We start from the raw sequence: 26,973 nt of genomic DNA on the forward strand, positions 1-26,973 counted from the left end.
CTGAGCGTTTGTGTTAATCAACCTTCTTATCTTCTGAACTGAGGGGTATCCTCTTTCTAATCTCTATCTCTGCTTTATCACAAGATCAAACTGAAGCTCAGTGCCTCGGCAACAAAGCCTCTGGATTAAGAAACTCCAAATCTCACTAATCGTGAGAATAGAAGAGGGGAAAAAAACCTCTTCTCCTTCTCTCTCTCTGTGTCTGAGAATGACGGCATTCCTCTGGGCGTCTGCTGCAAAAGTAATTCACTGTCCCAAGGATTAAACTCTTGACAGGAAACTGTCTGCCTGTCTGGGAGAGCTTTTGGCTTGAACACATCACACAGGAACACTTACTTTAAACTGTTTGAAAAAACAAAACACAGCCGTTCCATTCTTTCCCTCAGGAATCTGTGTGAAAGGAGCTCCTAGGCCCTAGTTCCTCTCCTAGTGGATGAGAGAACACAGGAGCACCTAGGCCCTAGTTCCTCTTCTAGTGGATGAGAGAACACAGGAGCACCTAGGCCCTAGTTCCTCTCCTAGTGGATGAGAGAACACAGGAGCACCTAGGCCCTAGTTCCTCTCCTAGTGGATGAGAGAACACAGGAGCACCTAGGCCCTAGTTCCTCTCCTAGTGGATGAGAGAACACAGGAGCACAGGGGAGCACCTGGGGCATGGACACACACACACACACACACACACACACACACACACACACACACACACACACACACACACACACACACACACACACACGCGCGACATGGGGAGGGAGATTGTTCATTAATTAAATCCATAGTGACAAATGCCTGGAGAAAAGGAGAGAACATCTGTGTTCACTGGCTTCTTAATTAGATCAGTTTATCAATTACTAGTAGCTTTCTTTCTTTAGAGTAGACCATATAGAATATACAGAGAGAGGGAGGGAGGGAGATAATTGAAATGTCATTATTCTTTTGAAACTTTTGTGAGAGTAATGTTTACTGTACATTTTGTTATAGTTTGTAATCTATTTCACTTGCTTTGGCAATGTAAACATATGTTCCACAACTCCTACAGATCTGTCGCACGCTGGGTATGTACATAGTCAATGGTAGGCTTCGAGGGAACTCCTATGGTAGGTACACCTATAGATCATCTCTTGGTAGTAGTACTGCAGACTACTTTATCACTGACCTCAACCCAGAGTCTCTCAGAGCGTTCACAGTCAGCCCACTGACACCCCTATCAGATTACAGTCTACTTCAAATCAAATCAAAGTTTATTTGTCACGTGCGCTGAATACAACAGGTGTAGACCTTACAGTGAAACGCTTACTTACAGGCTCTAACCAATAGTCCAAAAAAGGTATTAGGTGAACAATAGGTAAGTAAAGAAATAAAACAACAGTAAAAAGACAGACTATATACAGTAGCGAGGCTATAAAAGTAGTGAGGCTATATACAGACACCGGTTAGTCAGGCTGATTGAGGTAGTATGTACATGTCGATATGGTTAAAGTGACTATGCATATATGATGAACAGAGAGTAGCAGTAGCGTAAAAGAGGGGTTGGGAGGGCACACAATTTAAATCGCCTGGGTAGCCATTTGATTACCTGTTCAGGAGTCTTATGGCTTGGGGGTAAAAACTGTTGGGAAGCCTTTTTGTCCTAGACTTGGCACTCCGGTACCGCTTGCCATGCGGTAGTAGAGAGAACAGTCTATGACTGGGATGGCTGGGGTCTTTGACAATTTTTAGGGCCTTCCTCTGACACCGCCTGGTGTAGATGTCCTGGATGGCAGGCAGCTTAGCCCCAGTGATGTACTGGGCCGTACGCACTACCCTCTGTAGTGCCTTGCGGTCAGAGGCCGCGCAATTGCCGTACCATGCATACAGAGCAATACAGAGCAATACAGAGCAATACTCAATCATGAGGCATCAAAGCCAAAGGAACTTAGTAATATTAAGAAATGCTATAGATGGAAGGAATGTAGTGTGGAAATCTACCAAAAAACTATTATGCAACAACAAATTAAATTCAATCCCTTTTAGACAACTTCCTGGACAAAACGTTCCAATGTAATAGTGAAGGTGTAAACTTGGCAGTAGAAAATCTAACAGTATATTTGACCTCCCTACTTCCCTATCACATCTAAAAATGTCAAACAGAAAACCCAAGAAAATGAACAACAATGACAAATGGTTTAATGAAGAATGCAAAAACCTAAGAAAGAAATTGAGAAACCTGTCCAACCAAAAACATAGAGACCCAGAAAATCTGAGTCTACGCCTTCGCTATGGTGAATCACTAAAACAATACAGAAATACACTATGGAAAAGAAGGAACAGCATGTTAGAAATCAGCTCAATGTAATTGAAGAATCCATAGACTCTAACCACTTCTGGGAAAATGGGAAAACACTAAACAAACAACAACACGAAGAGTTATCTATCCTAATGGAGATGTATGGATAAACCACTTCTCCAATCTTTTTGGCTCTATAACAAAGAACAAACAGCAACAACATATACATGATCAAATACAAATCTTAGAATTAACTATTAAAGACTACCAGAACCCACTCGATTCTCCAATTACACTGAATGAACGACAGGACAAAATACAAACCCTCCAACCCAAAAAGGCCTGTGGTGTTGATGGTATCATCAATGAAATGATAAAATATACAGACCACAAATTCCAATTGGCTATACTTAAACTCTTTAACATCATCCTTAGCTCTGGCATATTCCCCAATATTTGGAACCAAGGACTGATCACCCCAATCCACAAAAGTGGAGACAAATTTGACTCCAATAACTACTGTGGGATATGCGCCAACAGCAACCTTGGGAAAATCCTCTGCATTATCATTAACAGCAGACTTGTACATTTCCTCAGTGAAAACAATGAACTGTCAAATTGGCTTTTTACCAAATTATCGTACGACAGACCACGTATTCACCCTGCATACACTAATTGACAAACAAAGAACCCAAAACAAAGGCAAAGTCTTCTCATGCTTTGATGATATCAAAAAAGCCTTCGACTCAATTTGGCATGAGGGTCTGCTATACAAATTGATGGAAAGTGGTGTTGGGGGGAAAACATACAACAATATATAATCCATGTACACAAACATCAAGTCTGCAGTTAAAATGGACAAAAAACACATACATTTCTTTCCACAGGGCTGTGGGGTGAGACAGGGATGCAGCTTAAGCCACACCCTCTTCAACATATCTATTAATGAATTGGAGAGGGCACTAGAATGGTATGCAGCACCTGGCCTCTCCCTACTAGAATCTGAAGTCAAATGTCTACTGTTTACTGATGATCTGGTGCTTCTATCACCAACCAAGGAGGGCCTACAGCAGCACCTAGATCTTCTGCACAGATTCTGCCAGACCTGGCTCCTGACAGTAAATATCAGTAAGACCAAAATAATGGTGTTCCAAAAAAGGTCCAGTCACCAGGACCACAAATACAAATTCTTTCTAGACACCGTTGCCAAGGAGCACACAAAAAAGTATACATACCTCGGCCTAAACATCAGCGCCACAGGTAACTTCCACAAAGCTGTGAACGATCTGAGAGACAAGGCAAGAAGGGCATTCTATGCCATCAAAATGAACATAAAATTCAACATACCAATTAGGATCTGGTTAAAAATACTTTAATCAGTTATAGAACCCATTGCCCTTTATGGTTGTGAGGTCTGGGGTCCACTCACCAACCAAGAACTCACAAAATGGGACAAACATCAAATTGAGACTGCATGCAGAATTCAGCAAAAATATCCTCAGCGAACAACGTAAAACACCAAATAATGCATGCAGAGCAGAATCAGGCTGATACCCAACTAATTATCAAAATACAGAAAAGAGCTGTTAAATTCTACAACCACCTAAAAGAAGGCGATTCCCAAACCTTCCATAACAAAGCCATCACCTACAGAGAGATGGCAGATCTGGCTCTCAAGAGAAGACAGGCTATGTGCACACTGCCCACAAAATGAGGTGGAAACTGAGTTGCACTTCCTAACCTCCTGCCAAATATATGACCATATTAGAGACACATATTTCCCTCAGATTACACAGATCCACAAAGAATTCGAAAAAACAAACACAATTTTGATAAACTCCCATATCTATTGGGTGAAATACCACAGTGTCCAATCACAGCAGCAAGATTTGTGACTTGTTGCCACAAGAAAAGGTCAACCAGTGGAGAACAAACACCATTGTAAATACGATCCATATTTAGGTTTATTTATTTAACCGTTTGCACATCGTTACAACACTATATATACATTATATGACATTTGAAATGTCTTTATTCTTTTGGAAATTCTGTGAGTGTAATGTTTACTGTTCAGTTTTATTGTTTATTTCACTTTTGTTTATTATCTACTTAACTTGCGTTAGCAATGTTAACATATGCTTCCCATGCCAATAAAGCCACTTGAATTGAATTGAGAGAGAGAGGCAGAGAGAGAGAGAGAGGGAGAGAGAGAGAGAGGCAGAGAGAGAGAGAGGCAGAGAGAGAGAGAGAGAGAGAGAGACGGGAGGGAGGGAGGGAGGGAGGGAAAGACAGAGTGGGAGGGAGAGAGGGAGGGAGAGAGGGAGGGAGGGAAGAAAGGGGGAGAGAATTAATGATGAATTGAAAGAGCATTCATCAGTAGGCGTGCTGGTGTGTTGATTGGATTCTGCTGCTTTTGCTCAGAGGAAATGTCAGCTGTATGATGAATCGTCAGCTGAAATCTTCAATGACTGAATAGAGTTGAATCTCAGATATATGGTGTGACTTAACAACAAAGCCTGTCAGGCCCGAGACGAACACGTGCAGAGCCCATATCACAGACACCCACAAACACAAAAACAGGTGTCTCCGCTCTGCTGGCAACCGTAAGTCTGGCTGATCTCATTTGGCAGGGTTGGTTTACCAACCCTGGGGTGGCAGGTAGCCTAGCAGTTAAGAGCGTTGGGCCAGAAACCAAAAAGTCACTGGTTCGAATCCTCGAGCCAACTATTTGAAAAATCTGTTGACGTGAGCAAGGCACTTAACCCTAATTGCTCCTGTAAATTGCTCTGGATAAGAGCATCCGCTAAAAGATGTAAATGTAACGGTCTAAAATAAAACACCCCATCAGGGACACGGCCCAACCCTGAGTCAATGAGGTCATCAGCCTCAGCTTTGAATCAGGATATTTTTTCAATCAATATCCCATCATCAGCCAAATCCATGACCTCACATGACCAGCCAGGAACGCCGCATATACACCAGTCATTTTATTAGTGTGGCATTTCAAACAACAGTTTACCTCTCTGTACTCCTCTGTCCCTCATCTCCTTTTCCTCCATCCTGTGCTCTCTTTTGGACTCTATCCATCCATCCTTTCTGCTCTCTCCTCCTCTCTCTCCCTCCAACTTGTAACTCTCTTTCTGTCAGAGGAGAACAGCACAGCGAGTACAGAGCTGATTTATTCTCTCCTCGGCTTGGGAGAGTAGCTGGCTCTGAGCTCGCTACAATAACAGTGATGTCTCCGCTACATAACAAAGGCTTTGCTGCAGGAGCACAGCACAATAGTGCATACGGTACCTAATGGTATCTTTCATGCAAATTCTGGAAATTGTCAGTGCTTCAATGTAAGTCTATAAGGCCCAATCCATGGCAGCTAAGAATGACTGCAGTGGGAATTGTGCTTGTATCATTCTTTCCAGCACTGTGAGAGTATTTGATGTGTTTGAGAGACACACTAAGGGTTATTAGGTACAGGATGTGGAGGTTTTTGTAAGTGTGTATGTGTGTGCACGCTTGTGAGCGTGAGAACCTTTCATGTTAAAAGGCAATCAAGGACAGCCTCCAGAGGACCTGTGTGTGGATGATACAGTATCTTCTATTCACTGTGCCTTTAGAGGCCTGTGTGTGGATGATACAGTATCTTCTATTCACTGTGTCTTTAGAGGCCTGTGTGTGGATGATACAGTATCTTCTATTCACTGTGCCTCCAGAGGACCTGTGTGTGGATGATACAGTATCTTCTATTCACTGTGTCTTTAGAGGCCTGTGTGTGGATGATACAGTATCTTCTATTCACTGTGCCTTTAGAGGCCTGTGTGTGGATGATACAGTATCTTCTATTCACTGTGTCTTTAGAGGCCTGTGTGTGGATGATACAGTATATTCTATTCACTGTGCCTTTAGAGGCCTGTGTGTGGATGATACAGTGTATTCTATTCACTGTGCCTTTAGAGGCCTGTGTGTGGATGATACAGTATCTTCTATTCACTGTGCCTTTAGAGGCCTGTGTGTGGATGATACAGTATATTCTATTCACTGTGCCTTTAGAGGCCTGTGTGTGGATGATACAGTATATTCTATTCACTGTGCCTTTAGAGGCCTGTGTGTGGATGATACAGTGTATTCTATTCACTGTGCCTTTAGAGGCCTGTGTGTGGATGATACAGTATCTTCTATTCACTGTGCCTTTAGAGGCCTGTGTGTGGATGATACAGTATCTTCTATTCACTGTGCCTTTAGAGGCCTGTGTGTGGATGATACAGTATATTCTATTCACTGTGTCTTTAGAGGCCTGTGTGTGGATGATACAGTATATTCTATTCACTGTGCCTTTAGAGGCCTGTGTGTGGATGATACAGTATCTTCTATTCACTGTGTCTTTAGAGGCCTGTGTGTGGGTGATACAGTATCTTCTATTCACTGTGTCTTTAGAGGCCTGTGTGTGGATGATACAGTATCTTCTATTCACTGTGTCTTTAGAGGCCTGTGTGTGGATGATACAGTATCTTCTATTCACTGTGCCTTTAGAGGCCTGTGAGTGGATGATACAGTATCTTCTATTCACTGTGCCTTTAGAGGACCTGTGTGTGGATGATACAGTATCTTCTATTCACTGTGCCTTTAGAGACCTGTGTGTGGATGATACAGTATCTTCTATTCACTGTGCCTTTAGAGGACCTGTGTGTGGATGATACAGTATCTTCTATTCACTGTGTCTTTAGAGGCCTGTGTGTGGATGATACAGTATCTTCTATTCACTGTGTCTTTAGAGGCCTGTGTGTGGATGATACAGTATCTTCTATTCACTGTGTCTTTAGAGGCCTGTGTGTGGATGATACAGTATATTCTATTCACTGTGCCTTTAGAGGCCTGTGTGTGGATGATACAGTATATTCTATTCACTATGTCTTTAGAGGCCTGTGTGTGGATGATACAGTATATTCTATTCACTATGTCTTTAGAGGCCTGTGTGTGGATGATACAGTATCTTCTATTCACTGTGCCTTTAGAGGCCTGTGTGTGGATGATACAGTATCTTCTATTCACTGTGTCTTTAGAGGCCTGTGTGTGGATGATACAGTATCTTCTATTCACTGTGCCTTTAGAGGCCTGTGTGTGGGTGTGGCTGTATAGTTCTATGTACCTGAGTGTGCTAATAGATGTATCTCTCTTCTAACCTCCTATTAACTTAGGCTTGTATTGTATTTCATTCAAGTGGTTAGCTTTTGTGTGTGTGTATGTGTGTTTGTGTCATGGGTATAGAACAACACTCCAATATCACCCCCTGCCAAAGCATCCCTTTCTGCTAGTATCTCACAGTGCTGGAGGTGCCACTCTGTATGCCTCTGCTCTCTATGGTCTCATTTCTCACATGGTCACATGGTCAGGGAGGGGCGGGTGGGCCTTGTTGCCGTGGGACACTGCCTCCACCAGTCTTTCCAGCCCCCGTGGAAACAAGGTCACCACGGAAACTGTCCCTGCAGCGCCTTACCATAGTTCCGCTCGGCCCCGTTTGTTCCCACTATGTGCCACGGTCTCTAGATGACGTGTGGCCTGGGGTGTGGCCAGGGGCGTGGCACGAGGCAGCCAGGGCATCACATCACTGACATGACAGATTAGACTGGCTTCTGCTTTCCTCTCATCTCCTCTCCTCCCTCTCTCCTCTGTCTCACTCTCTCTCCCTTTCTCTCTCTGTCTCTGAGATAGCTGTGCTCCACTGTCTGTGCTGGCCACTCATAAGGAACGTGACCATTCTGTCGGGATAAGTCAGTCAGCAGAGGAGAGATATCCACCTTGTAGAACAGGCTGCAGCTCAATATACTGTACATACTGATGCAGGCAGACCAAAGACACACTGATGCAGGCAGACCAAAGACACACTGATACAGGCAGACCAAAGGCCAACCTGAGGTTGGTATGAATGTCTTGTCATTCTTCGGTATGTGTAATTATTTTACGATACGGCTAGGAAGTAGAATACTACAGTACCACAGTGGACATGCACAAACAAACATATGTGCTGCAACATTCATACCCACCCAATCAACACAGTATATTTAATAGAACTCTGCCTTGCATACAAATTGCATCTCTCTAACCACCCAATCTTGATCGCCTCCGCTTGTCCTCCAAGCTGACCTAGCGACCTGCAGGCCATGCTCAACATGTCTGCATGAATACAATGACATTAGAGGAGAAGACTGCCCTCTGCTCTCTTTCTCTCATGCATTCTTTCTTTTCTGTAAATAATTCAGCACTGCTTTTGGTGTGTGTGTATATGCATGGTCCATGTGATAATGTGTACCTCTGTGTGTGTGAGTGTGTGTGTGTATATGCATGGTCCATGTGATAATGTGTACCTCTGTGTGTGTGAGTGTGTGTGTGTATATGCATGGTCCATGTGATAATGTGTACCTCTGTGTGTGTGAGTGTGTGTGTGTATGTGTATGTGTATGTGTGTGTGTGTGTCTGTGTAAATGCAGTCTCTTTCTCTCTCTCTCTCTCTCTCTCTCTCTCTCTCTCTCTCTCTCTCTAAGTGTGTCCTAAACCAATCATATTGTTTAAGGCAAGCCAGCCCAGGCCCCAGAAATGAAGACGGATTCATAATTAACGCTCTATAGCACTGCAATGTGATTATCAGGGGAGTAGAGGGCATGTGTGCTGGGGGAGGGGTGAGACGTGTGTGTGTGTGTGGCAGTGCGTGTGTGTTTGTTATTGAAAAAATACAGTAGATTTTGTATATGTTTGCAATCACTGGCCACTTTAAATAATGGCACTTTAAGTAATGCCACTTTAATAATGTTTACATACTTTACATTACTCATACCATATGTATATACTGTATTTTATACCATCTACTGCACCTTGCCTATGCCGCTCGGCCATCTCTCATCCATATATTTATATGTACATATTCTCATTCACCCCTTTAGATGTGTGTGTATTAGGTAGTTGTTGTGGAATTGTTAGATTACTTGTTAGATATTACTGCACTGTCGGAAATAGAAGCACAAGCATTTCACCACACTCACATTAACATCTGCTAACCATTTATATGTGACCAATAACATTTGATTTGACTTGATTTTACACTCATGTTTGGGTGGAAGTGATATCACACATCACAGTTGTCTGTTCATCCATACATACTGTATGTTCCTACAGTATGTTAGAGTATAGCTACAGGAAGTGTGTTTTATGCATGGTATGTGATTATCAACCACTACTCATGTGGAGTCAGGTGGTCAGAATGGTCTCCAATGAGAACGTCGTTTGCGTGTCCAGTTGGATAAGATTTTGTCTGTTGTCCTGATTTAATCATAACCTCTATACTCTCCTCTGCTCCGCTCCTCTGACTCCAGCCTGACAGATGCGCTGAGACAGGGAGAGCCGCCTGACCGCAGAAAAAGGATTCATATTCAATCCAAACAAAAGTCTAATTAGTGAAGCCAGCCCTCCACCTAGCCGCGAGGCTGAGATGGGCCTGGGTCGGGATGGTAGTCGGGGTACGGTATGTCTTTCACTGGGGATGGGATGGACCTGGAATAAACAAACGCCTCTTATCGTTCAGATCACCTGCTCTGTGGCCGAGAGGCGGGCTAATCCTGTTAGGATGTGTCCGTGCGGAAGGCTCTGGGAGCACTGGGGTACGCCGCAGCTCTCTCCACGTCAGGCTTTAGGGGAGATCAAACACCTCTGAGATTCAGGTTGAAAGGACGGAAGCTAAACCAATCATATTGTTTAAGGCAAGCCAGCCCAGGCTCCAGAAATGAAGACGGATTCATAATTAACACTCTATAGCACTGCAATGTGATTATCAGGGGAGTAGAGGGCATGTGTGCTGGGGGAGGGGTGAGATGTGTGTGTGGCAGTGTGTGTGTGTGTGTTATGGAAAAATAGAGTGGATTATGTACATGTTTTCAAAAGGGGTGGTAAGTGGACGCAGCGCTCATGTCTTTTGTGTGATTGTTTTGTGTGTGTGAGCGTTTGTGCGGGTGTGTGTGTATAGTATGTACAGGGACACGTGGAGAGAAACGTCATGTATAGTAGGTGCTCTTGTGTGTGTGCCAGTGCTGCGTTTGAATTGGTGCTGACAGAGGGCAATGGTGGTAACTTTATTAAAGATTTCAATACGTACCAACAACACATATTCTCTCTCTCTCTCTATCTCTCTCACTCTCACTCTCTCTCTCACTCTCTCACTCACTCTCTCACTCTCTCACTCACTCTCTCACTCTCTCACTCTCTCTCTCTCTCTCTCTCTCTCTCTCTCTCTCTCTCTCTCTCTCTCTCTCTCTCTATCTTTCTCTCTCTCTCTCTCTTTCTATCTCTCTCTCTCTCTCTCTTTCTCTCTCTCTCGCTCTCTCTCTCTCTCTCTCTCTCTCTCTCTCTCTCTCTCTCTCTCTCGCTCTCTCGGTCTCTCGCTCTCTCTCTCTCTCTCTCTCGCTCTCTCGCTCTCTCTCTCTCTCTCTCTCTCTCTCTCTCTCTCTCTCTCTCTCTCTCTCTCTACTGTATACTGTGTGTGTATGTCTGTGCAGATAACATACAATACAATATCATTTCTCTCATAGAATAAAATCACTTTAGTGGTAAGCAGAGAAATGCAGGGCAGACAACTGAGAGAGAGGCAGAGAAAAGCGTAGTGAGAAAAGGAGAGAGCTATGAAATGCTGGAAGACTACTCCTGGCTGTCAGGGCTGTGGATAAAGATTAACGGTGTGCCATTGATCTCCAGCCGGTTCTCCAGCCAGCTCTCCAGCCTGCTTTCCACCCAGCTTTCCAGCCAGCTTTCCAGCCAGCTTTCCAGCCAGCTTTCCAGCTAGCTTTCCAGCCAGCTCTCCAGACAGCTTTCCAGCCAGCTTTCCAGCTAGCTTTCCAGCCAGCTCTCCAGCCAGCTCTCCAGCCAGCTTTCCAGACAGCTTTCCAGACAGCTTTCCAGACAGCTTTCCAGCCAGCTTTCCAGCTAGCTTTCCAGCCAGCTCTCCAGCCAGCTCTCCAGCCAGCTCTCCAGCCAGCTTTCCACCCAGCTTTCCAGCTAGCTTTCCAGCCAGCTTTCCAGCCAGCTTTCCAGCTAGCTTTCCAGCCAGCTCTCCAGCCAGCTTTCCAGACAGCTTTCCAGCCAGCTCTCCAGCCAGCTCTCCAGACAGCTTTCCAGCCAGCTCTCCAGCCAGCTCTCCAGACAGCTTTCCAGCAAGCCAGAAAAATACTATATCTGCATTTGTCTGCTCCCCTATCTATCGTGTCATAATCAACAAATGTCCCCTGTCACAGAGACAGCGATGCGCACAGACACATGGAAACACACACAGATACACACTCTAACACTCACAGAATTACGCACACACGAGGAGAGAAAGCGCTCATGGTATTTACAAACAATCCCTAATTGGAATGACCCACATGCTGAACGTGCTCCCAACGGGCCCCTCATGGTCCCATTGCTATGGCAGCCGTATGCATGGACAGATGGGATGCAGGGCCAGGAAGTGACCTTATCCTCCACTGTCTCCTCTCAACTCCACTTCTCTCTCTCTCCTCTCCTCTTTCCTCCTCTATACCCTTCTTTCTATTTCTAATCTATTCTCATTGCACCTCTTCTCTCCTCCTTTAACATCCTCTCCCTCCCCTCTTTCTCCTTTTTCTCCCCTTTTGTTACCTCTCCCACCTGTTCTCTCCATTTCTTCCCTTTCTGTTCTTGCCATCTCTTTCCCTGGTCTCCTCTCCTATCCTATTCTCTCCTCTCCTATCTCGCTCTTTCCCTCTCCTCTCCCCATCTTTCTAGGATTCATGGCTGTCCAACAGGGGATCTGAGTGTCTGCAGGAGCTAAAGCTCCACTCAATAGAGGATCCCCACAATGGAATTGGACAATTTTTAAAGCGTTGCATTGTTCCCTGTATTCATGCAGCATAATGGGACATTTCCGTCAGACTGGGGACTGGCGAGGACAGAAGGATCCCAGCTTAGAGATCTGTGAGCCCCAGGTTTCACGCGTCTGCTGAATATACCAATATCACTGAGAGAGACAGAAAGAATGCACTGTGGGCCAATATAGACTATTCCCGGAAAGACTCAGTCTATATGCATACAAAGAGAAGGAATGCCCACATGGTCAAACCGTATAAAGACTATACTGATATAGACACACTTAGAAACACACACACAGACCCAAACCTATATTCACAAATACAATTCAGCTGCACAGCCCAAACCTCCACATACAAAACGCAATTCTCCGCACTTGCAAACCTATAATGAAAATCAAAAGTATCTATGCAGTACTTGTTTAGGCTTATTTTATGGAGGACGGTGTCTATTTTAAAACATGAGAACCTGAGCCAGTGGAATGAAATACAGTAGGAAGTGAAATTATCATCCATTCCTCAGTATGATGAATTCAGCTGGCTGGATGAGAGGGTTGTTGCCATGGTGTCAAAGTGCCTCAGTAAGAGTGTGTTTCACATCAACTATGACTGAATGGGCTCCTGAAGTGTGTGTGTGTGTGGGGGGGGGACGAAGATGTGAATGAGCTGTGTGTGTGTGGATATGTTATGGTTGTTATTGTTGAATCAAACAGACACACTCACACAGGTATGGCCATGTATGTCCTCCACACCTAAATAACTCATGAATAACTCAATAACGCACACATACAGAGACCATCAAAGAGTTTAGCAATAGCCGTACACAGGTTCACATTTTGGTACAAATAAATAGACCGCACGCACACACACAAAACAGGAAACACACAGAAACATCCCACAGTCCTGATGAGAGCTCTCCCATGCTGCAGTGCTGCTCTGGAGCATCCAAACAGACCTTGTCTGCACAAAACCCACAGCAACCGCATTCCGCTGCCAAGGCAACCGCATCCCGCTGCCATGGCCACTGCTACAGAAACCATTACCCAAGTCAATAACTGAGCAAATGGCCATAGAGCCATACACTCTCTTTATAGCCAGATTAAAACAAACACACACACACACAAACGTGCACATACACAGACATACACCCTCTCATTCACAATTGCGTGTGCATGCTCACACAGATACACACACACACACACACATACTGCAGGGCTGCATGGGCTGCTGCTGTTGGAGGAGAGTGATGGGGTGAATGGATGCAGCAGGTCTATACTGAGTGGGACAGTGGTACAGTACTCACAGCTCAGAGTAGAGGATGTGCAGGTTGCCCACATTGTCAGTGTAGTTGGCTGGGCTGAGCCAGGGTAGAACCAGCAGCAGCAGAGCCTTCATGGTCAATACACAGTCAGCTCTCTCTCGCTCTCTTTTTCTCTTTTCTCTTCCCTCTCTCCTTCTGCACTGGAGCTCTCTCCTCCTCTTTCTCTTCCTCCACCTCCTCTCCGAGCCTGACCGTGCTGGAGCTCTCTCCTCCTCTTTCCCTTCCTCCTCCTCCTCTCCGAGCCTGACCGTGCTGGAGCTCTCTCCTCCTCTTTCCCTTCCTCCACCTCCTCTCCGAGCCTGACCGTGTTGACTTCTTCCCTTCTTTCTTCGGAGTAGCTCTTAGGTCTAAATTACTCCCTTTCTTTTTTCTTTTCCTCTTTCTCCTGTTCTCTCTTTTCTGTCTCCTCCTGTCTCACTCTCTCTCCCTTAGAGAGGCTGCCTGGTCATCTCAGCTGCAGAGGCGAGCAGGCCAGCTGCCAGAGGTTGAAGACAGAGTGGATGATGAAGAGGAAGAAGAAGCAGCAGCAGTAGAAGCAGGTGCAGAGAAGAAGTCCCGTGGAGGTAGATGATGAAGAGGAGGAGGAGGAGGAGGAGGAGGAAGAGGAGGGAGGAGACCCAGGGGAAAGTGGCACATTTGGAATACGATTTGAAATGTGCAGGCTATAATCTGCTCTGGGCACTAGCGAGGTGTAAGAGGATTTGCGCTCGTATGAATGTGTGTGTGTATGTGTGTCAGAGGGAACAGCACAGCCTGTGACTTATACTGCAGCAGGAACCACTGAGAGGGAGAGATGGAGCAGACCAAACAAATGGGGGGGGGGGTTACCTGGGGCTTCTCTGATTGGTCGCAACCCCCCTCCCTCCCTCCCTCCCTCTCACTCACACACACACACACACACACACACACACACACACACACACACACACACACACACACACACACACACACACACACACACACACAGAGCTACTGCATTAACCTCCCCCTGCCCACACATGAAAAATAATTGACAGTGAGCAGGGGAAAAAACACACTGCACACAATTTTCATTACAAAGATAGAAGCCTGTTTTTCTGAATGGAGTGAAACAGACTGATAGAGAGAACAGGAAAGGAGAGTTAACTGTTATAATAATTATTGACTGAACCAAACCAGTAGCCAAATGCCCAGCAATTTACTCAGGGAAAGTGTTGTGGGGGGGTGTGAATTGGAACAGGGGAAGGGGGGGGGGGCTAGGCCATGTGACAGAGGCAAGATCATGTTTGATAAACCTGCAATCTTAAGGCATCTGCACACTTCCCAGCCGAAACAGTTTGGAAAAGTTTGCGCATATATTATGACAACATTTTGCGAAATTTTTTTGGGGGCTGATTGGGCAAATAAAAAAAAAATAAGAACTTCTGATCCATAGTCTACGCTCCTTTGTCAGTGATTGGTCAACAGTAGGGATTCTTCAATAAAGTCTTTATTGTCATTCATCGAGACACATGAACATTTTTTCATTGTGAAATACTGCACCAAACATCTCCGTTAAAATTGCATGACCAAGATCTCCTTGGTTAAAACGACAAAATGAATGACACATTTCTTGCATTATCTTAGATGAATTCTGAATATTTTGAGGAAGTGTATACTAGCTACGGCATCTCAAAATGGACACACCGTACTATTGCAGCTTTTTTCAAATTTTTCAAGCGTCTTTTAAGGTAGTATGCGAGCACACTCATTCGGCTAGACCACTTCGGCTAGGCGCCAGCCAAACTGAAGCATGCTAATGCCTTTAGGCAATATCAAAACAAAAACAACTCCCCCAAATCATCATCTACCCTTGATTGGCTAAGCAGGCTTTAGGGGCTGAATTACAGTACACAGTGACTGACATTTGGCTGGGTATGGGTAAGAAGGTAGGTTGACATTTACACTACATGGCCAAAAGTTGAATATCTCATTACAAAATCATGGCCTAACATTAATATGGAGTTGGTCCCCCCTTTGCTGCTAAAACAGCCTCCACTCTTCTGGTGAGGCTTACCACTAGATGTTGGAACATTGCTCCGGAGACTTGCTTCCACTCAGCTACAAGAGCATTAGTGAGGTCGGGCACTGATGTTGGGCAATTAGGCCTGGCTCGCAATCGGCGTTCCAATTCATACCAAAAGTGTTCGATGTGGTTGACAAACCATTTCTGTATGGACCTTGCAATCACACTGCACACTGCCCTAACCCATCTAGACAAAAGGAATACCTATGTAGGAATGCTGTTCATCGACTACAGCTCAGCATTTAACACCATAGTACCTTCCTAACTCGTCATTAAGCTCGAGACCCTGGGTCTCGAACCCGCCCTGTGCAACTTTGTCCTGGACTTTCTGACGGGCCGCCCCCAGGTGTTGAGGGTAGGAAACAACATCTCCACCCTGCTGATCCTCAACACTGGGGCCCCACAAGGTTGCGTTCTCAGCCCTCTCCTGTACTCCCTGTTCTCCCATGACTGCGTGGCCATGCACGCCTCCAACTCAATCATCAAGTCTGCAGACGACACTACAGTGGTAGGCTTGATTACCAACATCGACGAGACGGCCTACAAGGAGGAGGTGAGGGCCCTCGGAGTGTGGTGTCAGGAAAATAACCTCACACACAATGTCAACAAACAAAGGAGATGATCGTGGACTTCAGGACACAGCAGAGGGAGCAGCCCCCTATCTACATTGACGGGACAGTAGTGGAGAAGGTGGAAAGTTTTAAGTTATTCTGCGTACACATCACGGACAAACTGAAATGGTCCACCCACACAGACAGTGTGGTGAAGAAGGTGCAACAGCGCCTCTTCAACCTCAGGAGGCTGAAGAAATTTGGCTTGTCACCATAAACACTCACAAACTTTTACAGATGCACAATTGAGAGCATCCTGTCGGGCTGTATCACCGCCTGGTACGGCAACTGCTCCGCCCACAACCATAAGGCTCTCCAGAGGGTAGTGAGGTCTGCACAATGCATCACCGGGGGCAAACTACCTGCCCTCCAGGACACCTACAACACCCGATGTCACAGGAAGGCCAAAAAGATCATCAAGGACAACAACCACCCGAGCCACTGCCTGTTCACCCTGCTACCATCCAGAAGGCGAGGTCAGTACAGGTGCATCAAAGCTGGGACCGAGAGACTGAAAAACTGCTTCTATCTCAAGGCCATCAGACTGTTAAACAGCCATCACTAACACTGAGTGGCTGCTGCCAACATACTGACTCAGATCTCTAGCCACTTTAATAATAAAAAATTGGATGTAATAAATGTATCACTAGTCACTTTAAACAATGTCACTTTATATAATGTTTACATACCCTACATTACTCATCTCATATGTATATACTGTACTCTCTACCATCTACTGCCTCTTGCCTATGACGTTCGGCCATCGCTCATCCATATATTTGTATGTACATATTCTTATTCATTTCTTTACACTTGTGTGTACAAGGTAGTTGTTGTGAAATTGTTAGATTACTTGTTAGATATTACTGCATGGTCGGAACTAGAAGCACAAGCATTTCACTACACTCGCATTAACATCGGCTAACCATGTGAATGTGACCAATAAAATTTGATTTGATTTGATTTGTGCACGGGAGCATTGTCATGCTGAAACAGGAAAGGGCCTTACTAGAATGTCATTGTATTCTGTAGTGTTAAGATTTCCCTTAACTGGAACTAAGGGACCTAGCCCAAACCATGAAAAACAGCCCCAGAACATTATTCCTACTACACCAAACTTTAACGTTGGCACTATGCATTCGGGCAGGTAGCGTTCTCCTGGCATCTGCCAAACCCAAATTTGTCCGTCGGACTGCCAGATGGTGAAGTGTGATTCATCACTCCAGAGTCCAATGGCAGCGAGCTTTACACCACTCCAGCCGAGGCTTGGCATTGCGCATGGTGATCTTAGGCTTGTGAGCTTCATGAAACCCAGAAGCTCTCGACGAACAGTTATTGTGCTGACGTTGCTTCCAGAGACAGTTTGGAACTCAGTAGTGAGTGTTGCAACTGAGGACAGACGATTGTTAAATGCTATGCGCTTCTGCACTTGGCGGTCCGTTCTGTGAGCTTGTGTGGCCTACTACTTCGCGGCTGACCTGTTGTTGCTCCTAGACATTTCCACTTCACAAAAACAGCACTTACAGTTGACCTGGGCACCTCTAGCAGGGCAGCAATTTGGCGAACTGACTTGTTGGATAGGTGGAATTCTATAACAGTGCCACGTTGAAAGTCACTGAGCTCTTCAGTAAGTCATTCTACTGCCAGTGTTTGCAATATGATTGCATGGCTGTGTGCTCGATTTTATACACCTGTCAGCAACGAGTGTGGCTGAAATAGCAGAATCCACTCATTTGAAGGGGTGTCCACATACTTTTGTATATATAGTGTACCTAATAACCTTTAGTGTGTTTCTCAAATACTTTTGGCCATGTAATGTATCGTAAAAATTGTCTATATTGTAAAAGTTACCTAAATTGAAGGATAGGGTTAGGCATTAGGGTTAGCAGTGTGGTAAGGTTAGGGTTAAGGTTAGGGTTAGGTGACAACTCTGCAGAGCTGCCTCCAGAACAAGATTCATGACGGAAAACGCTAACCTGCAGGAGGTCATGGGTGGGGGGCACTGTATTGATGAATAATGTTGGGCCCCTTAAGGTTGCATAAGAGCTGGTCACAGAGCTAGCAGACAGAGGACATGCAAATGAAGCAGACTGTTTTTGTTTTGAGTGTTTACAGGGCTAGATAGATAGATCTCTCTCTTTTCATCTCTCCTCTTTCTCTGCCCCTCTCTCTCCTCTCATCTCCCCCTTCTCTGTCATCCCTCTCTTCAGCTGTAAATAGAGAGCCTGATGGAGTTACCGACCGATGGTGGTTAGAGAACTTTGATCTCCACTCATGTTATCACGTAACACTTCAAGCTTGCAGCTTCCCTCATTTATCTCCTTTCTATCTCTCCATCTCTCCCTCCTCTCAATTCCTCTCCCACTATATTTCATTACCACTTTGTCCCACATTGATTCTCTCCTTTAAAGCTATCCTCTAACCTCTCTTGCTCTTCTCTTTTCATCTTAGTTTTTTCTTTCTTGTGCCCATCTCTTTACAGCAGGCCTATCTAACAGCTCCTCTCCTCTCCTCTCTGTGGTAGTGGTTAGTAGTGGTTAGTAGTGGTTAGTAGTGGTTAGTAGTGGTTAGGGACCCTGAAGGACGAGTAAGTCTCAGTGTAGTGCTGTCTTGTCTGGAAATGTGTAAGGCACTTAACTGGTGTAAATACCCCATCCCAATGAATATTTGATGGGTAAATATGAGAGAGATGTGTGGGTGCTGTGTGTTTAGGGGTAGAGTTGTGTGAGCTGGTGTGTGTGTGTTTAGTTGTGTGTGCTGGGCTGTGGTGTGTAAGCAGTGTGTACCACACAAGGCCACAGGCTGGCAGGAAAATGAAGGTAATTGGATTGTCACAGGATGCAGTTTGTGAAAAAGGAAAAACCAGTCTGGCCCAAAGGAGTCATGACACACTCAGAAACGCACACACACACACACACACGCAACCACCCAAACACACACTCAGAAACACACACACAACCACCCAAACACACACTCAGAAACGCACACACACACACGCAACCACCCAAACACACACTCAGAAACGCACACACACACACGCAACCACCCAAACACACACTCAGAAACACACACACAACCACCCAAACACACACTCAGAAACACACACACACACACACACACAAACACACACACACACACACACACACACACACACACACAACCCCCCAAACACACACTCAGAAACACACACACACACACACACACACACACACTAACACACACACACCCACACACACAAAACCCCCCAAACACACACTCAGAAACACACACACACACACACACACACACACACACACAACCCCCCAAAAACACAGTCAGAAACACACACACAACCACCCAAACACACACTCAGAAACACACACATAACCACCCAAACACACACTCAGAAACACACACACAACCACCCAAACACACACACTTCACACATTTATATTGTTTGCCTATTTCCATTCCTCTCAAACAGTCTTCCAGAAGCAGAGTAGTTGAGGCTAGAGGAATCAACAGAGCAAAGGTTAGTAAGGTGGCTTCTATGCACCCCTTGAAAAAGGAATGTTCTGGTGTGGATGAGGCATCCATCTGCCATGCAGTAGAACAAGTCAAATTATAGCAGCAGAATGTATGAGAACCTATGACAGGCCATCGTCAGGACATCACGATGTGACATCAGGAAGTGACAGGGCCTACAAGTTCAGTAGGGTCAGGGAAAGGACGGCCACCTGTCACTGTAGAATTCAGAGAGCGGAGATCAGCCCTCTGGCTTATAGCCAGGTGGACTTACCTCACACTCACACATACACAACACAAACACACAGGCCTGCACGTAAGCATTCAGTACATACACAACACAAACACACAGGCCTGCACGTAAGCATTCAGTACATACACAGCACAAACACACAGGCCTGCACGTAAGCATTCAGTACATACACAACACAAACACACAGGCCTGCACGTAAGCATTCAGTACATACACAGCACAAACACACAGGCCTGCACGTAAGCATTCAGTACATACACAGCACAAACACACAGGCCTGCACGTTAGCATTCAGTACATACACAGCACAAACACACAGGCCTGCACGTAAGCACACACACGCAACCACCCAAACACACACTCAGAAACACACACACACACACACACACACACACACACACACACACACACACACACACACACACACACACACACACACAACCCCCCAAACACACACTCAGAAACACACACACACACACACACAACCCCCCAAAAACACAGTCAGAAACACACACACAACCACCCAAACACACACACTTCACACATTTATATTGTTTGCCTATTTCCATTCCTCTCAAACAGTCTTCCAGAAGCAGAGTAGTTGAGGCTAGAGGAATCAACAGAGCAAAGGTTAGTAAGGTGGCTTCTATGCACCCCTTGAAAAAGGAATGTTCTGGTGTGGATGAGGCATCCGTCTGCCATGCAGTAGAACAAGTCAAATTACAGCAGCAGAATGTATGAGAACCTATGACAGGCCATCGTCAGGACATCACGATGTGACATCAGGAAGTGACAGGGCCTACAAGTTCAGTAGGGTCAGCGAAAGGACGGCCACCTGTCACTGTAGAATTCAGAGAGCGGAGATCAGCCCTCTGGCTTATAGCCAGGTGAACTTACCTCACACTCACACATACACAACACAAACACACAGGCCTGCACGTAAGCATTCAGTACATACACAACACAAACACACAGGCCTGCACGTAAGCATTCAGTACATACACAACACAAACACACAGGCCTGCACGTAAGCATTCAGTACATACACAGCACAAACACACAGGCCTGCACGTTAGCATTCAGTACATACACAACACAAACACACAAGCCTGCACGTAAGCATTCAGTACATACACAGCACAAACACACAGGCCTGCATGTTAGCATTCAGTACATACACAACACAAACACACAGGCCTGCACGTAAGCATTCAGTACATACGCAACACAAACACACAGGCCTGCAAGTAAGCATTCAGTACATACACAACACAAACACACAGGCCTGCACGTAAGCATTCAGTACATACACAACACAAACACACAGGCCTGCACGTAAGCATTCAGTACATACACAGCACAAACACAAAGGCCTGCACGTTAGCATTCAGTACATACACAACACAAACACACAGGCCTGCACGTAAGCATTCAGTACATACGCAACACAAACACACAGGTCTGCACGTAAGCATTCAGTACATACACAACACAAACACACAGGCCTGCACATAAGCATTCAGTACATATACAGCACAAACACACAGGCCTGCACGTAAGCATTCAGTACATACACAACACAAACACACAGGCCTGCACGTAAGCATTCGGTACATACGCAACACAAACACACAGGCCTGCACGTAAGAATTCAGTACATACACAGCACAAACACACAGGCCTGCACGTTAGCATTCAGTACATACACAACACAAACACACAGGCCTGCACGTAAGCATTCAGTACATACACAACACAAACACACAGGCCTGCACGTAAGAATTCAGTACATACACAGCACAAACACACAGGCCTGCACGTTAGCATTCAGTACATACACAGCACAAACACACAGGCCTGCACGTTAGCATTCAGTACATACACAACACAAACACACAGGCCTGCACGTTAGCATTCAGTACATACACAACACAAACACACAGGCCTGCACGTTAGCATTCAGTACATATACAGCACAAACACACAGGCCTGCACGTTAGCATTCAGTACATATACAACACAAACACACAGGCCTGCACGTTAGCATTCAGTACATACACATGCACACAGACCCAAGCATTCAAGCACACATCCTCTAGAACTGGCTATCCATATTGACAGACAAGAATCAAATCTAACTTCATGTCCACAGGGTCACAGCTGTGTCCCAAATGGCACCCTATTCCCTTTATAGTGCACTACCTTTGACCAGGGCCCATAGTGGACTTCACTGGGTACTTTTTGGGATTCTCACCATGTATGAACACAAAACAAGGACCTAAATCTCACCAATACTCAACCCACAAAAAGCATCGGCACGCAAAGGGATTTGTAACTTTCTGTTTATCACATGCTTTGACAAAGTTATTTATTTGACTTTTGCAGGGTAATCTGAATTTAGACAGATCCCTCTCCAATCCCACACTACGTAGACAGCACTCCCCGAACAGCGTGTACGTATACTGAGAGGCATGAAACACCAGGCTACAGGCACAGCAACCTCAAACATGGGAAGAATCAATGTACACCTGCCTGGACAAGCTAACAACCCAATGGCCTGTCCGAAATATAAACGGACAAATACAATAATCACATCAAATCGAATTTGTCACATGAGCCGAATACAACAGGTGTAGACCTAACAGTGAAATGCTGAATACAACAGGTGTAGACCTTACAGTGAAATGCTGAATACAACAGGTGTAGACCTAACAGTGAAATGCTGAATACAACAGGTGTAGTAGACCTTACAGTGAAATGCTGAATACAACAGGTGTAGACCTTACAGTGAAATGCTGAATACAACAGGTGTAGTAGACCTAACAGTGAAATGCTGAATACAACAGGTGTAGACCTTACAGTGAAATGCTTACTTACAAGCCCTTAACCAACAATGCAGTTTTAAGAAAATATGTAAAAAATACGAAATAAAAGTAACAAATAATTAAAGAGTAGCAGTAAAATAACAATAGCGAGGCTAAATACAAAAGAAAGAGAATAGCAGCAGAATCTAAACACAACATTGCCACTACACACACGCTAAAGTACAAATAATTCACATATTTTCACTGGGAAAGGCACTTTATAAACTTACATGGAAAACTCACTGTAAAATGATGTGTAAGCAAAACACAGGCTATAAACACCTGCCATGAACACACACCTAATGACTTACGACCTTAAGTACTGCATCATAAACATAACACATACTTGCAATCCTGCATGACCACAAGGACACAACCACAATTACTGGACCGCAACCACAAACACAACCACAAGACCACAAACACTGAACCGAAAACGCACAACCACAACCACAAGCAGACAGGACCAAAGTTCAACTACCAGTATGACCTTATGAAGAGTGTGAATCAGGCTGGATGGGCATCCCCAGTCAAGCCAGAGTGCCTCTTATCTTCCCCCTAGGACGTAGCCTCTCCCCTCCACAGATAGATAACACCTCCTGAATCCTCCTGACTATCCCAGAGAGGAGCTGGTCCCCAGAGAACCCCTGCCCACTCACATCACATCACCTCCACATACCGCAATACAACACTCACACACCATGAAAGAAACGGAGAGGAAACCTGGGAGCCTAGGGAGCGATAGAGAGAGAAAAAGGGAGGAGGGAGAAGTAAGTGGGAGACCCAGGACACCAGAGGATGAATATGGGGGAGGAGAAGGGAAGAGAAAGGTGGTAAACTTTGAGGGGATTGCAGTATCAGGAAATAGAGGTTATGCAATCACTATCAATATTCAGTTCAATGGGAAACACATTGTTGTACAGTAGCAGTGCATAGCTAGGGAGATGCACTTGTAATTATCTCCCAGGCCTCTGGGCTAACAGAGTGTTAACGAGCGCTAATGATGAGAGGATCCCAGACACTGAACAACGAGCAGTCAAACCTCTGGCTCTTTAATGATATGTAAACAGAGGATCTAGGTTGGTTCAGATGAAAGAGCCAGGGTGAGGAAGTGTACTCTCTCCCCCTGGGACTGGGGGGGGGGGGGTGTGCTCTCCCCCCCTGGGACTGGAGGGGGGGAGGGTGTACTCTCTCCCCCTGGGACTGGAGGGGGGGGGGGTGTGTGTGTGCTCTCTCCCCCTGGGACTGGAGGGGGGGGGGGGGGTGGTGTACTCTCTCCCCCTGGGACTGGAGGGGGGGTGTACTCTCTCCCCCTGGGACTGGAGGGGGGGGGGGGGGTATGTTAACTGGAGGTCAACACAGTTTTATCACAACAACATTATGAGCCCTGAGAGAGAGGAGCAGATGAGGAGAAAAGAACACAAAAAAACACATGCAGCAGTTATTATGGGTGCTGCAATATCTAACCATATTTAGGAAAACATACAGTATAGTCACACTGTGTATACAGTGGGTGTGGAAGTCTCTCTGCTCTTACAGTAGATTGTGGGTAAAAGTGTGTAGGGGTAGCCTCCTCTCAAAGTGTGTAAATGCATGTTGGGGTTTTCAGTGTTTCTGCTACCTGTTCTTGATGTGAGCCTCCATCTCTCTTTGAGGCAGGGTGTCAGTGCAATGGGCTAAGGTGTGTTGGGGTAATATGTTATACAGTAGATAGTGGGTTAGGGTGTGTTGGGGTAATATGCTATACAGTAGATAGTGGGTTAGGGTGTGTTGGGGTAATATGTTATACAGTAGATAGTGGGTTAGGGTGTGTTGGGGTAATATGTTATACAGTAGATAGTGGGTTAGGGTGTGTTGGGGTAATATGTTATACAGTAGATAGTGGGCTAAGGTGTGTTGGGGTAATATGTTATACAGTAGATAGTGGGTTAGGGTGTGTTGGGGTAATATGTTATACAGTAGATAGTGGGTTAGGGTGTGTTGGGTTAATATGTTATACAGTAGATAGTGGGCTAAGGTGTGTTGGGGTAATATGTTATACAGTAGATAGTGGGTTAGGGTGTGTTGGGGTAATATGTTATACAGTAGATAGTGGGCTAAGGTGTGTTGGGGTAATATGTTATACAGTAGATAGTGGGTTAGGGTGTGTTGGGGTAATATGTTATACAGTAGATAGTGGGCTAAGGTGTGTTGGGGTAATATGTTATACAGTAGATAGTGGGTTAGGGTGTGTTGGGGTAATATGTTATACAGTAGATAGTGGGCTAAGGTGTGTTGGGGTAATATGTTATACAGTAGACATGTTATACAGTAGATATTGTGTTAGGGTGTGTTGGGGAAATATGTTATTACAGTAGATATTGTGTTAGGGTGTGTTGGGGTAATATGTTATTACAGTAGATATGTTATTACAGTAGATATTGTGTTAGGGTGTGTTGGGTTAATATGTTATTACAGTAGATATTGTGTTAGGGTGTGTTGGGGTAATATGTTATTACAGTAGATATTGTGTTAGGGTGTGTTGGGCTAATATGTTATTACAGTAGATATGTTATTACAGTAGATATGTTATTACAGTAGTTATTGTGTTAGGGTAATATGTTATTACAGTAGTTATTGTGTTAGGGTGTGTTGGGTTAATATGTTATTACAGTAGTTATTGTGTTAGGGTGTGTTGGGGTAATATGTTATTACAGTAGATATTGTGTTAGGGTGTGTTGGGGTAATATGTTATTACAGTAGATATTGTGTTAGGGTGTGTTGGGCTAATATGTTATTACAGTAGATATGTTATTACAGTAGATATGTTATTACAGTAGATATTGTGTTAGGGTGTGTTGGGTTAATATGTTATTACAGTAGTTATTGTGTTAGGGTGTGTTGGGGTAATATGTTATTACAGTAGATATTGTGTTAGGGTGTGTTGGGGTAATATGTTATTACAGTAGATATTGTGTTAGGGTGTGTTTAGGTAACATGTTATTGCAGTAGAAATGTTATTCCAGTACATAGTGGGTTAGGGTGTGTTGGGGTACGGGACCTACCTGTTCTTGATGTGAGCCCCCAACTCTCCTCGGGGCAGTGTATCGGTGCAGTGGTCAGAGAAGGGGCAGGCCACGGCCAGCTTGTCCAGTAGCTTGTGCACCAGCAGGCTGGACTTGCGGCAGTTCTGCAGCATGAGATGGGTGCGGTCCACGGGGCAGAAGTCACTCTCCAGCAGGAAGCTGGTCAGACACTCCTGGCAGTAGGTGTGTCCACAGGGCGTGTCCAGCGGCCTGATGAGTGGCTGCAGACAGATATGACACATGAGGTCATCGTCCACCTCGTCTTGGTACAGGTACTCATGGTTCTCCTCTATCAGGTGTCTCTGGCCGCACGACTGGCACAGGTCAGGGGGAGGTGACTCCAGGCCGCCGTAGCCAATCATGGCAGGTGATGGTGGTCGTGGTGGGGGTGGTCGGGGTGGGGGTGGTTGTGGTGGGGGTGATGATGCCATCGCCATTGCCATGGCAATCTCAGGCACCTCAGGCACCTCCTCCTGGCTACTCATGAAGAGGGCGGGGCTAAGTTTGGCCGAGGGAGGCTTGGTATGGTGCTGTGAGGGATCAGGTGAATTTCACTGAATGTAGAGGTCCATGGAGCTGTATAGAGAGACAGAGAGCACCATTGATATTGTTTCAAGCTGGAAGCTGTTCATAATCTTAGTATTCTCTGAGATGAGCTAGAAAACTTGGTGTTGGATATGAACATAGGCACGCACACACGCACGCACACACCCACACACCCACACACCCACACTCACACACACACACACACACACACACACACACACACACACACACACACACACACACACACACACACACACACACACACAAAGCAGTGAAATACTGAGCAGAAATCCAGCCACTGTGAGAATAGCATCAGAACTAATGACTCTTTTCTCATTTCACTCCTTTTGATATAGATGTTTCTCTTCTGGCAGAGAAGACTCTCTGGCTACAGAAACATCAATGCTCCTTATCCCAACACCAAACACAGAGAGAGAAATAATCTATGGCACACACTTTACTGTCTGCAGCTATTCAGAGTCAGTACATGTGTACCGTGTGGGACATACAGACACAGGATCGTAATTTGGTCACTCATTGCTGAGAATGTTCCTGCACAGCAGGAAATGCAAACTTGTAGTGTATTTGAGCTTTAAAAAGGCTTCTAAAGTTTGTTATTTCCACTTTAAAATGTCCGAC

At 45.2% G+C, this 26,973-nt stretch overlaps 1 protein-coding gene across 9 annotated transcripts in view; it reads right to left on the reverse strand.

The window, feature by feature from the left end:
• The window catches only part of LOC115158526 (E3 ubiquitin-protein ligase LNX), an 84,809-nt gene that overhangs the window by 40,061 nt on the left and 17,775 nt on the right, over positions 1-26,973 (reverse strand). For 7 of the 9 annotated variants that reach the window (XM_029707591.1, XM_029707590.1, XM_029707589.1 and 4 more), the window contains exon 2: positions 25,768-26,364. In XM_029707591.1, coding sequence (XP_029563451.1) covers positions 25,768-26,273 — 506 coding nt within the window. In that variant the 5' untranslated portion in view covers positions 26,274-26,364. Of the gene's footprint in view, positions 1-13,429; positions 13,606-24,344; positions 24,383-25,767; positions 26,365-26,973 lie in introns of those variants that run through there. The other 2 variants (XM_029707596.1, XM_029707595.1) reach the window with 2 other exon arrangements.

This window comes from Salmo trutta, chromosome 22, assembly GCF_901001165.1.
Source record: "Salmo trutta chromosome 22, fSalTru1.1, whole genome shotgun sequence".
NCBI lineage: Eukaryota > Metazoa > Chordata > Actinopteri > Salmoniformes > Salmonidae > Salmo > Salmo trutta.